The sequence below is a fragment of the Condylura cristata genome, unplaced genomic scaffold (assembly GCF_000260355.1).
Source record: "Condylura cristata isolate star-nosed mole 26May11 unplaced genomic scaffold, ConCri1.0 scaffold00040, whole genome shotgun sequence".
Classification (NCBI taxonomy): Eukaryota; Metazoa; Chordata; class Mammalia; order Eulipotyphla; family Talpidae; genus Condylura; species Condylura cristata.
In genome coordinates this window covers 6,481,318-6,494,008 of record NW_004567141.1, presented here as the reverse complement: position 1 = coordinate 6,494,008, position 12,691 = coordinate 6,481,318, and the positions used below count along the sequence as shown (strand labels likewise).

The 12,691-nt window shown below is 38.6% G+C and overlaps 1 protein-coding gene across 1 annotated transcript in view; it reads left to right on the top strand.

Moving 5' to 3' along the window:
* The window catches only part of LOC101622070 (Fc receptor-like protein 3), a 91,874-nt gene extending 81,441 nt beyond the window's left edge, over window positions 1–10,433 (top strand). The window contains exon 15 of the mRNA XM_012733264.1: window positions 10,282–10,433. Within this exon, the coding sequence (XP_012588718.1) occupies window positions 10,282–10,433 (152 nt within the window). The remainder of the gene's footprint in view (window positions 1–10,281) is intronic.
* Window positions 10,434–12,691: the final 2,258 nt, after the last annotated feature.

Genomic DNA, 12,691 nt, shown 5'->3' with positions numbered 1-12,691 from the left:
GTCATTATGCTTTAAATTCAAGAAAAATGATCAAATCACTTTTAGTCCTAAAATCTGGAATGCAGGAAAGTAGTAACTGGAATTGGTAGTCTCTACCACTAAATATTTTCTGGCTCTGAAAACAACAGGCCTTAAGAAATAATCTATGTTCATTGATGACTTAACACATATCAGCTGGTATATTCACATTATTGATTTTGCACCAGTTACTGTTCTTGATCTTAATTAACACAAATGATGCTTTGAAAACTTTGGAAATAAATTAAGCATAAAAATATTGTGTATTGGCCCTCCCTGGTGGCGCAGCGGGTTAAAGCACAGCAGGAAGAAGCTTAAGCCATTTCCGCATCAGTTGGATCACCGCCTGCCCTGAGGAGATCCACATGGCGAGGCAGACCTCTCCTGACCCGCCCGCTGCTCGCCTCAGCAGTGTACTTCCTCGATCTGCCTGTTCTGCTCCCTACTCTGTCTCTGGTGAAGTCTCTCACTGCCCCTGAGCCTCTGGCCTGTATCCCAGTTCTGTATGAACAAATAAATAAATCTTTAAAAAATATATATTGTGTATTTCAGATTTGATACTTTCCTTTTGAGTGTCAGAGTTTATACAACAAAGTATATAGAAAAATAAATCTGAGTTTTTGATCTTAGACTAATGAATTTAATGTGCAAGATAACGAACAAAGGGAATTCTTTTCTTTTTTTTAAAAAAGATTTATTTATTTTTGCATACAGGAATGGGAAATTATTTTCATTTAAAGAATACCTACATATTTTATTATGAAATAAGAATTTTATAGGTTGGGTATCCATATGTGTCAATACAAAATTGGATCCAGAATATATGCCTGGTTTTTAGAGAGAACAAGGAATCAAGGTGAATATGTTCCTGGTTTAAATTTTGCCCAAATGCCCTGACTGTGTACTTCAGGAAAAGTAAATCCATTTATGAGGCAAGAGGAAACATACCACTAGGTGTCAGCTGAGGAAAATTCATCTGAAGGAGTGGTGTCAAATGACAAATGTTTCTTTGCTGATTTAAGAGAGAGAAAATCCCTAGAGGAAAAAAATGGGAAGGATCGAGCAGCACCCATGGACAGTGAGAATGATGCCACAGGAGCGCGCCTCGCGATGGTAGGATGGGCGATGCCACAGACCACAGTCACCCTGCTGCTGAAGGAGAGAAATGGCAGAAGTGGGTGGGATGGGTACCAGTGGGACTCCACAGGCTATGGAACAGTTCTGGGGTGGGAACCTGTCACCTTTATCTCGGTCCTAAAACTGAGCAAATAGTAGCACCATAGGAATTCAGAGAGAACCTAAGGTAGGTTTGGAAGAAGATTCAAGAGTAATTTATATTTCCAACTTGTCAGGAGATAACGTTGGAGAAATCAAGACCTAAGATACTACTGTAATTTTTTTCCCTTGCATTAGAACAATTTCTAACTTCTTCTAATGCCAATAATTCTAGGTTTGTGGCTCCCTGAAAACAGTGGTTTTGTATTTTTGAGGGAGGGCAGGTACTGCTCAAATGCTGGCAGTGAGCTAGGATTGAAGGGATTTACAGGACTCTGGGACAGGGAGGGGCTGGTAGATTTTGTCATCACTAACCCAGGCACCAGGGGTCCCAGGCGTGTCTGCTCGCCACTGCCTAAGCCAGTGTTCTTTATGGTTTGTGTGCTGCGACCTGCTCCAGGGGGCCCAAGAGTCTGGGTGGGGAAGAGAAGGTGCTCTCAGGTCACCAAGCTATCCAGCTGCAGCCCCAGGTGTGAGTGCCAAGCCCATTCAGCATTCAGTGCTTCCTAGGGGAGGCAAGGAGATGTGGCTTAGTGCTCGCTGGTCTGCAGTGGGCTGGGAGCAGAAAAGAAGCCCAGGACTCTACTGGTGAGGGAAGAGCTTTTTCAGGACTGCAAAGCTAGTCACCAGCAACCCCATGGGTCCCCTCGAATCCTACCTAGCAGTCAGTGCCTTTCTATGAGCAAGGAGATGCTCAGGGGAGTCTCAGGAGTCCCAATGCAGAAGTGTGTGTTTGGGGAATGCCAGGCTGCAGGCTAGCAGTCCCAGGAGTGAGCTCTCCACAAGTTCAGTACTCCCTGCAGCAGGAGCTCACTCAGCTGCAGTGGGTTAGGCCCAGGGAAGTAGGGCCAGTTTCTGTAACTGAAGGTGGTTGAGGCTTGGTGACTAGGAACAAACTTCCCTGTTTCTCTTAGGGGTAAGGGTAGGAGTTGCCTCCCAACATGTCAGGCTCGGAGAATTTACAGGGCTCCAAAGTCCAATCTCAGCCTCCAGCCACAGGGTATGTGTGTATGTGGGGGTGGGGGGCAGGTCTCCCCTACTTCTTTGCAGCAGTTCTAGACACGTGCCTCCCAAATCCCAGCCCTCCTTTGCTGGTTCCCCACTCCCTCATGGCGGACACGGGCTACCCCTCTGCCACAGCTGCCTTTGCTGCTCCAGCCTGTCTCCCGACTCCACCCAGCCAGTGCCTTGTGCCACCCACCTTCAGCAGTGCTGGTGCCGGGGGGCAGCCAGGCATCCTCCACCGAAAAGTTGATGTGTGACGTAGGATACAATAAGTTGTTTCTGGATGTCTTTGGGCATTTTCCTTACTTGGTGTAATGTGCCATGAGTTCTGGGTGTATTCCAGTAACCTGAGGTTTAATATTCGAAGAGGCTGAGATATTCTTTCACCAATAGCGGTATCATTTTCTTATTACCAGGTCAGTGTATAAAGTATTTGTAATGTTAACTTCTCCTTCATCACTAAAATTGCTGATATATTTGTTCTCTTTTTACTTCTTGATCTACTTAGCTAAAATTTCTCAATTTTGTCAAAGAAAAAGGTGTCTGTCTTTGTTAGTTGACAGTATTTTTCTGTTTTCAATATTATTGATTTTTGCTTTTATTATTATTTCATTTATTAGTGTGTGGTAGGCAGAATTCTTAGATGGCTCCCAAGATTCCTGTCCCTAGTGGTCCTCATCTTCTATTCTTAATTATGACTAGGACTTGGGAATATAATGGGATTTCACTCCATGATTAGGCTACTTATCTTCTTCTTTGACTAATCAAACGGGAATTTTTTAGGCTACTGAGTCAGGTAAATCTTTGAAAAGGAGTAAAGCATGACCGAGGTGTCTCCTTCAGTCCTCAAATAAGGAAGGAAACGTGATATGAACTGTCTGTTGGGGAGGAGGCTTCCTGTGAGCTAGGGTGATCCCCGGCCATCAGACAGCAAGAAAAATCATGCAATTGAAAAGAAATAAAGGAAACCTGCCACACTTTCTAGCCCTGCCACACTCTGAGAATTCAGCCAGTTGACACTTTGATTTCAGTCCGCGGCAAGACTGTGAGTAACAGACCTAGCAGAAATATGCCAGATACTAAGGGTTGGTTGCCAGAGACTGAGATAATGAGGGTTTGTTGCTTAAGACACTGGTTACACCGTAGGAAATGAACACGCTGTGTCTACTCTGCTCCTATTTCTCATTTCTTAAGATGGCACCTGTGTCACTCATTTTAGACCTTTAATCTTCTCTCATACAGGCATTGAGAACTGCAAGGTATTAATACTACACTGATAGCTGCGTCTGACCAGTTTTCTTATTGGGCTTTAATTGTTTTTTTTTTTGGGTTTCTACTGATTTTAATATTTCTTTACCCCCCTTCCTGGCTTCCTCAAAATTCTTTGTATATTTTTAGTAATTTATTCAATTCTACATGGTTTCTAATAGTTATGTTTTTCTTTGACTCATTATTTAAAACTGTACTTCAGATTTTCCCATATTTCCTCACCAGTATTTGATATTTTCCTATATTTCCTAAATACAAATATATTTTGATATTTACTTCTAATATAATTATATTATGATTGGGGCAAACTCTATTATTCAAATCCTTCAGATTTACAGTAGCTTGTTTTATGACCTAGCATATGGTCTGTCTTGTGTGAACATATCATGCACATTTTAAAAGAATGTGTATTCTGTATTTTTGTGGTGTACCATTGCATAAATATCAAGTAAACTAAGGAAGACATCATCTATAACCACAATGGAATATTATTCAGAGATTCATACCATTTCTCAGCAACATTGGTGGAGTTGGAAGGGATAATGCTCAGTGGAATAAATCAGCACAAAGACAAATACCAGATTATGTCTCTTGTATGTGGAATATAGAGAAACCAAAGGGTCAGATTAAGACAAATTTAAAACTTTTAAAAATTGATATCTCATTATAGAACCGAAGCATCCAGAGGGCAAAGGGGTGAAGGAGGGGTGAGACCAGAGGGAAGGAAGCACACGGTGATGGTGGCGGGTGTGGCTGACATGGTGTCAGGGCCCTGTGGCGCTGATCCCTGAGGGAGAGCCTATCCTTCTGAAATACCATAATAATGGAAGCCATTATTGCTTCCATAGAAATAAATACACACATACATAAATAAAAGAAATTAAGTGTTTTTCAAATTTTCTTCAACATTGTTGAGATGCTCTATTTATTAGTTTGTTTTGTTGTCTAGTAGTCTACCAATGGCAGAGCACAATGTTAAAATTCTCTGCTCTGATTGTGGAATTATCTATTTCTTCTACCATCAATTTTTGCTTCATGTGTTTTGAGGTTCTGGTACTAGATACATACATATTAATAAGTATGTCTTTCTGAAATTGTCCCTTTTATCATTACAAAATAATGATATTATTATCTCTAGAAATGCTCTATAGCCAATATTAAATTAACCACACCAGCCCTCCTTGCTTGCTACGTGGATACTGTATCTTTTCCCATTCATTTACTTTAAAATTATTTGTTTCTTTATATTTTAAGCAGCATTATTCATTCAGGTTATCTTTTTCTTTCCATTAGTGTTTAACCCATTAATATTTAAGGTAACTCTCGATTTGTTTGGACTTGTTTTATTTTTTTGCTTCTTATTTGTTGCCACATTTTTGTTGTTGTTTGTTTCCCCTCACATTCTTTTGGAATTTAAAATGTTTTCCTATTCCACTATAATGTATGTATTATCTTTTCTTGTACTACTTTTTAGAGAGAGGGTGATCTAGAAATTGAAATATACATTCTTACCCTTTCATGACCTACTTATAATTTCTCCATAGAAAATGTAACAATCTTGAAACTGTGTAGCTATCTTTGTATCCTTATCCCTGGCTCTGTTACCCTTTTACAGCATGATTGTCATTGGTATTACACTTCATGTGTTAGAAAAGTCATATAAACCATTTATTTCATTGTTATCATTATCATTAAGTAGTCGTAAATATTTTCAATCATTTAGGTATTGTAATCTGTTACTTTTCTATTTCATGGCTTTAATTTTTCTTGAAGATCTGAGCTTCTCAATTATTTCCAACTTCTTGTACATGTCTTCTGACAGCAAGCCTGTAGGTTTTCTTTAACCAAGATGTTTTTCCTAATTTGCATTCATTTTTGAAGGCTATTTTTGTTGATTGCAGAACCTTGGCTTGACAGGTTATTTTTTCAATACTTTGAAGATGTTATTTCACTGTTTCACTGTGGTTTCTGAGAGAAGGCTGTAACCCATTCAACTCATTATTCTTCTTTAAATAATGTGGCATTTACCCCAATGGCACAAAAAACATTAATTCAAAAGGATACCTGTGCCCCTATGTTTACTGCAGTACTTTTTTAATAGTTTAGATATGGAAATAACCCAAATACCCAAAAATAGATGTCTGGATCAAAAAGATTTGATACGTATACACAATGGAATGCTGCTCAGCAATCAAAAAAGATAGACGCAGGCTATTCACAGCAACATGGATGGAGCTAGAAAGGATTATGCTCAGTGAAATAAGTCAGAAGGAAAAAGCAAAATAGAAGATGTTTTCTTTTATCAGAGGAATATAGGGGAACCAAAGGGACCGGGGGGAAAATTAATAAAAATTTGGCTGGCAACTATCAACTATAAGTCAGAGACATTCTGCAGGGGATGGTGAGGAAGAGGGGTCTGCTCAGGGGAGGAAAGTGCACAGAGGACTATGGTGATGACGCATGGGTGATTGGTGGTGGGAATTCTGTGGGGACTACATCTGAGTGGAGAAAGCAATTATACAAAAATGAACAATGATGGACTATATATATACATAAATATATACATAAATATATTAACAATGAAATCAATCATAAATAATGTGGCATTTTTCTCCATCTGCTTTCATGATTTTCTTTTTATTTGATTTTTCAGCAATAATACTCTGTAATGGTCTTAAGTGTGGTCATCTTTTAACTCATTCTGTTTGGAGTTCACTGAACTCAAATCTGTAAAGGTATATTGTTCACCAAATTTTGGAATATTGCCACTGTAATTTCTTCATATGACTTTTTTGTCCAGTCAGCTTTCTCTCCTTACACGTTTCAATATTGCCCCATATGTCCCTAAGTTTCTGTTTATTTTTTCCAATGATTTTTTTTTTTTATTTTCCGGACTAATTTACATTAATATATTTTTATTGGTTGACTCCCACCTCAGTCCATATAGGCTGCTATAAAGTTCATTCATATTTTATTTCAAATATTACACATTTTATTTCTACCTTTTTGCTTTTAAAATATTTGACTATTCTGGCTCTCCCTCGTGGCACAGCGAGTCAGGACACAGCATTACAAGCTGGCTGCAGCCTCTTCCGTGGGCATTGAATCCTCCCCCCCAGCCCCCACCCTGCCAGGTGACCCACGTGTCACGGCAGACCTCCCCTCTCTCACCTGCTGCTCCCTTCAGGAATGTACTTCATCAGTCTGCCTGCTTTGTGCCCCACTCTGAATCCTTTCACCGGCCCCTGCACCTCTGGCCTGTACCCCAGTTCTGTATGTATAAATAAATAAATCTTAAAAAAATTTGACTATGCTGACATTTTCTGCTTTTTCATTCATTTTGTGTATTTTTCCTTACCTTGTTAAATATAATTATAGAAGCTACTTTAAAATTCGTGTCTAGTAAATCCAGCACCAGTGGAATTTGAACTTGCATCTGTTGGTTGTCTTTTTTTTCTACAAAGCTGAACATATTTTCTGGTCCCACATATGTTGAGTAATTTTGCACCATACCTTGGATATTGGAAACATACGTTATTGTGTCTAGATGCTGCCTTTTCTTACGTTCATCCCGAGAATGTTGATGTTTTATTTTAGCTGACATTTGACACAGTGAGAGCCAGTGCATAAGCTCTGTCTTTTTTCCATAAGTGGTGGTTTCGGCTTTAACTCCTTCCTTTAGCTTTCTGCGCACTCCTTTGAAACAGTCTTTTGCATGTATGGTTCCAGTACAGGCCAGAAACTTCTGCAAAATTCATACAGAAACTTAAGGGAGATTTCCTTTTGCTTTCTATTTTCTAGTATTCCTCTCCAACTTTCTTAGCTGCAACTAATCCGGCTCCTTTGGTCAGAAAGACAGGAAACTTTCTAATCAAGTTTTAACCACTTGTAAATTCCTCTTCAAGCTGCAACCTGCACTTGGGTGAAATCCACAAAAAGTGAAAAACTCACCCCTATGACAGTAACTTCAAAATTCAACTCCCCTTCATGGTTTGTCTGCTCTTTTATTCCTCAGAATACTTAGGTACTTATTTTCTATATTACACCAGCATTTGTAATTGTTACCAGCTGGAAAGCTTAACTGTAGCAGACTTACAAAGTCATATTTGAAGTGGGCTTCTAGCTTTACCACAGACACATTTCTACTTGCTCACTGGTCAAAGAGGCCTGAGACAGTCAGGACATATGCCTTTAGGCTCCAGCCCTATTAACACCATTCAGTTAAAGTATTTAGACATTTTTCATGCCTTTAAATATGCAACACATAGATGTACTCTAATCATATAATGCACAGTGATGTATCCCTGTATTTAAATATTTTTCTTGAAAAGAAATTTATATGCTTCTCTATTTCCTCACAATCCTATTCCAGAGAAGCTTTACCTCTAGTCCCTGAAACACACATAAATTTCAAGTCTAGTGGCTTAATTTTTAAAGTTTTTAATAAAAATGATAGAAATTCTATTTTTTGTTTAACATTTGATTTGTATGTCTATCACTGAAACTGATGACAATTTATGTGTTGTAGTCCATATTCTTTTAAAAATATAATCAGTTTACAGTTTAGAATAAGAATTTCTTGCTACTTCCAGTAATTGGAACCCACTCCTAGCGAATCATATGAGTACTTTGTGCACGAAGGCTCTAACTTATTACCCACTTTGTGTAAGATAGACAAACATGAAGGCACTTTCGTTTGTGTACTTCGGTTTGTGCTATTCTAGTATGCCAGAGTTATCTGACAGGGTATAGAGATATATTCATTTGCTAAAATCCCCTTTTGTATTCATGGGTTAAAGGACATAATGATGTCTGCTGAGACGTCTCTAAATTTTTCCAAACACAAAACTAAAACTGTTCTGAAGAAAGGAAATGCTCATGAGTGGCCACATCTCCAATTACCTTCTTCAAAGTAAAGTGTTGTGATAGTCACTGCTTCTGAAAATTAGGTGTCTGAGAAAAGAATTAAAGACAGTAACTGCCAGTGGCAAACACTCTAGCAGTGAGGGACAGCTTGGCATCCTGGAGTTCCTACCTGACAGAACCACGGCTCTTGGGTCATACGGTCTAGAAAACAGCTTCATTTTGCATTGTGGCCATGGTGGAATGTGGAGTGGAGCACTTATTTGTTTTCATTGCACGTTTATAGGGGAACTTCTCTTAATATGCAAGTCAAACCCAGCACCTTGTTGATAAAGAAAGATTTTTGGATTCGTTGATAATTGACAATGCTGCAGCTCCATGCAGGTCACTGTAGTGTCTGAGCCTCCAGTGCTGTCTTTTTTTGTAGCTAGATCATGTTTATGAACTATTATTCCCCAAAACTGTCAATTCTTCCCGCCCTCTTTCTTAGATTAAAGGAAGTTGAGTGGACCTACATCGCCATTGTTAAAACCCATCTTGCCTTTCTTGCCTATCCATGGATAATGAACTCAATTCTACTTCAACAAGGCAATTTCCTCAGCTCCTCAGCTAAGACAGGGCTGCTTTACATATGGTGTGAGGAGTGAAAAAGGAATGAGGGAAGTAGTCACAAAAGGAAGAAGTTGTGGTTATTGAGAAACTTGTCAGAAGGTTGAAATCGAAAGGATTGAAAAATAAACATTTGCCCCAAAACCTCTGGTTTTTTCTTTTTGGCCGGTCCAGGAAGGAGAAAATGATCTGCTCCTCTTTCTGACCTCCCACAGGCTTGGCTCCCTGGTCAGCACCCCAGCGACAGAATCCCCTGTTGAAGCTGATTTTTCTCTAACAGCTATAAGGGTGTGAGCCCTGTCCTGTTCCAGTGACCCCCTGAAATTGTCTGTGTCCTGGCAATCACCAAAACAAGCAAATAGGATATATTACTGGAAGAACATTTTTGTTCTCTGGGTTTTGTTTGTTTGTTTGTTTAAGTGATATTATATACTCAATAGTGTACCGTCATGTCTACATACTATATCTTTAAAAACTTTATTGAAGTAACTTGTTTAGAACATTAAATAAGCTTCAGGTGTGCATCATTAAGAATCAGTATCTGTAGCTACAACGTTAAGTTCACCAACAAAAGTCTCGTTTTATCCTACAATTTATCCATGCAATTAATCCCTTTTACCTGATTTACCCAACTTTCTGACCCCTTCCTCTGATAAATGCCACTAATTTGGCTTCCTTTTCTTTCTTTCTCTCTCTCTTTTTTTATTTTTACATTTTTAAAGGACAGGTTTATTAGGAAAATGAGAAAAAGAGAGCTACATTGCCACAGGTGGGCCGGAGAGCTCCTGATTTGGTTTTGAATTTGAAATTCAATTTCATTTAGTTCATTCATTTGTTTCTTTATGCAGCACCTATGAGTAAAATTGAGGCCAGTGAGCACTGTTACTGGGATTCCAGCTGCTGCTGCTGCTCTCCTGGGTAATCCTTTATCCACAATGAGTTCTTGTCTCCAGAACCTGTAAAAATTCAGACTGTTTAGATACACAAGCAGAGAGAAACAAAACTTGTCCAAGCAAAGTAATGAAGAGTTTATTTCAGGAAGAAGACAAAAACAAAGTCTACTGGGTGCGTCAGAAGCTGCTCAGTAGAAGGCTTTGTTGGTGAGATTAAAACCCTGGTTGGGAAACTAGGGCTTGATGTCAGTTACAACACTGAGTCATCAAGCAGATGAGAAGTGTCTAGAGGGCAGATTCACAACCCCTGAAACTATAAACAACAGTTACCTTCCCTCTTTTCTCTTAGTTCTCTTTCAACTGATGCTGGATGATTATTCTGTCAAAAAGGCCAGTATCTTGCTTTTCAGCAGCATCCTGCGTTGTGCTGACTGCCTCACCATCCTGTTTCTGTATCAGTGTGGTGTTGCTGATGCAACAGATAGGCCCCTAGCTTTTTAATTAGGAATGTATTATAGTAGCATAGAAAAATGAAATAATAGAAATGCTAATATTTATGAGTGCTGACTTTACATATGTAAAGTACATATATTCTTTCCTTTTGAATTGCTGTTTTTGCATTCCTGGGAATAGAACTGCTGGCTCAGAGGATAGTTCTATTTTTAGTATTGTGAGAAACTGCCTTACTGTTTTCCATAACAGCAGGACTGTCTGCCTTCCCACCCACTGTGTACAAGGGCTCCTTTTTCTCTATATCCTCAACAACACTTGTTTCTTGTCTTTTTGCTGTGAGTCATTCTCATGGATATGGTTTTGATTTGCATTTTCCTGATGATAAGGGATGGTGAACGTATTTTCATGTGGCTGTTGGCCATTTTATGTCTTCTTTGGAGAAGTGTTTATTTAGAACTTCTGCCCATTTTTTTATTAAGTTCTTTGTTTTCTTTGTGTTGAGCTGTATGAGTTTCTTTGTGGACCTTGGATATTAGCCACTTGTCAGATGTATGACATGCAAATATTTCTCCCTTTCAGTAGGTGTCATTGGCTTAATGATTGTTTCTTTGTTGTACAGAAGCTTTTTAGTTTGCTGTAGTCCCATTTACATATTTTTGCTTTTCTTGGCATTGCTGGTGGATTCCAGGCCCCAGAGACATCCCCCACGACATGAAGCCAATTCATGGAGTATTTTGCCTATTTTCTTCTAGGTAGTTTCTAACTTTAGGTCTTATCTCCAAGTCTCCAATCCATTTTGAATTAATTTTTTTGTGTATGATAGCAAAGAGTGGTCTAATTTCATTCTTTTGGACATGCTCTCACGTTTTCCCAGCACCTTTTATTGAAGAGACTTTCCTTTCTCCGTTGTATTCTCTTGGTTCATTTGTCTTAAATTTATTGTTCATATAAGTGGGGTTTTTTTTTTTTACATCATTCTTCATTTTATACATATTTCCATCTCAATTGTAAACCCCATGGGCTTCCCACCACCAATTCACCCACATGCTATCACCACAGTCCAGTGCACTCTTTCCACCCCTGTTCCAATCCCAATTCCCTCCTCACCCCCATAAAATGTCACCCCATAGTTGTTTATTGCTTCCTTTTTACTCTATTACATTTGTTTCTCTCTTTCTCTCTCTCTAGCCCCTGATCCCTTATACTCCTGCATTGAGTGAAACCATCTAGTATATATATATATATTTTTCTTTCTGGCTTTTTTCACTAAGCATGATCCTTCCAGCTCCATCCATGTTGCTGCAAAAAGCATGAGTTTTTTTTAGTGTAAAATATTTTTATCCTTACATTAATAACAAGTAAGATCTCCATCAGAATTAAATTAACTATATATATATGGAAATTGACTAACCATGTCAAATGTTAAATTATGTGTTTACAATAAGTGCAGAGGTATTAGAATAGATATTAAAAATCGTCATCTAGGACCCTCCCTGGTGGCGTAAAGGGTTAGGATGCAGCACTACAAGCTAGCTGCAGCCACTGCAGTGCATGTTCGATCCCCTACCCTGGAGGTGATCCACATGGTGCGGCAGACCTCTCCTGACTCGCCCACTGTCCCCCTCAGCAATTTACTTCATGATATGCCTGTTCTGCTCCCCACTCTGTCTCTGGTGAAGCTTCTCACTGCTCCTGCACCTCTGGCTTGTACCCCAGTTCTGTATGAATAAATAAATCTTTAAAAAAAATCATTATCTAGTCTTAAAATAATCATTGCTCAAATAGAATCAGAGGAATACTTACTTAACATAACAGGGAATATTTGTTCTTGATTGACAGTCAATATTGTATATACAGAACATCATTAAACCTGTCATTCAAATTGGAGCTAGAACTAAGGTGCTTGCTATCCTTATCATTTGTAGTAGCTTGATACCAACATTAGTAACAAAAGTAAAAGGCATACATTTTGAAAGGCAAGGTTAAAACTCATTACTCTTTTTACTGAAGTATTATTGATTTATATCATTATTCATCCTTTACTCAGTCCCACCATATTGGCACTGCTTGATTATGCCATGTAGTGGCACAGTTAGAAATGTCTGAATAGGAATTAGCTAAAGGACTGAAGAAAAATATCCAAAATAATGAAATCTTTGAATACTGTCAATTACCAGTTTGAGATTATAGTGAAAAATTCTGCTCCTAGGAATCTATCCAAAGAACATTAATTTGAAAGGAAACCTGCACTCTTATGTTTATAATAGCACAATTTACAATAGCTGAGATAAGGAAACAAACCAAAT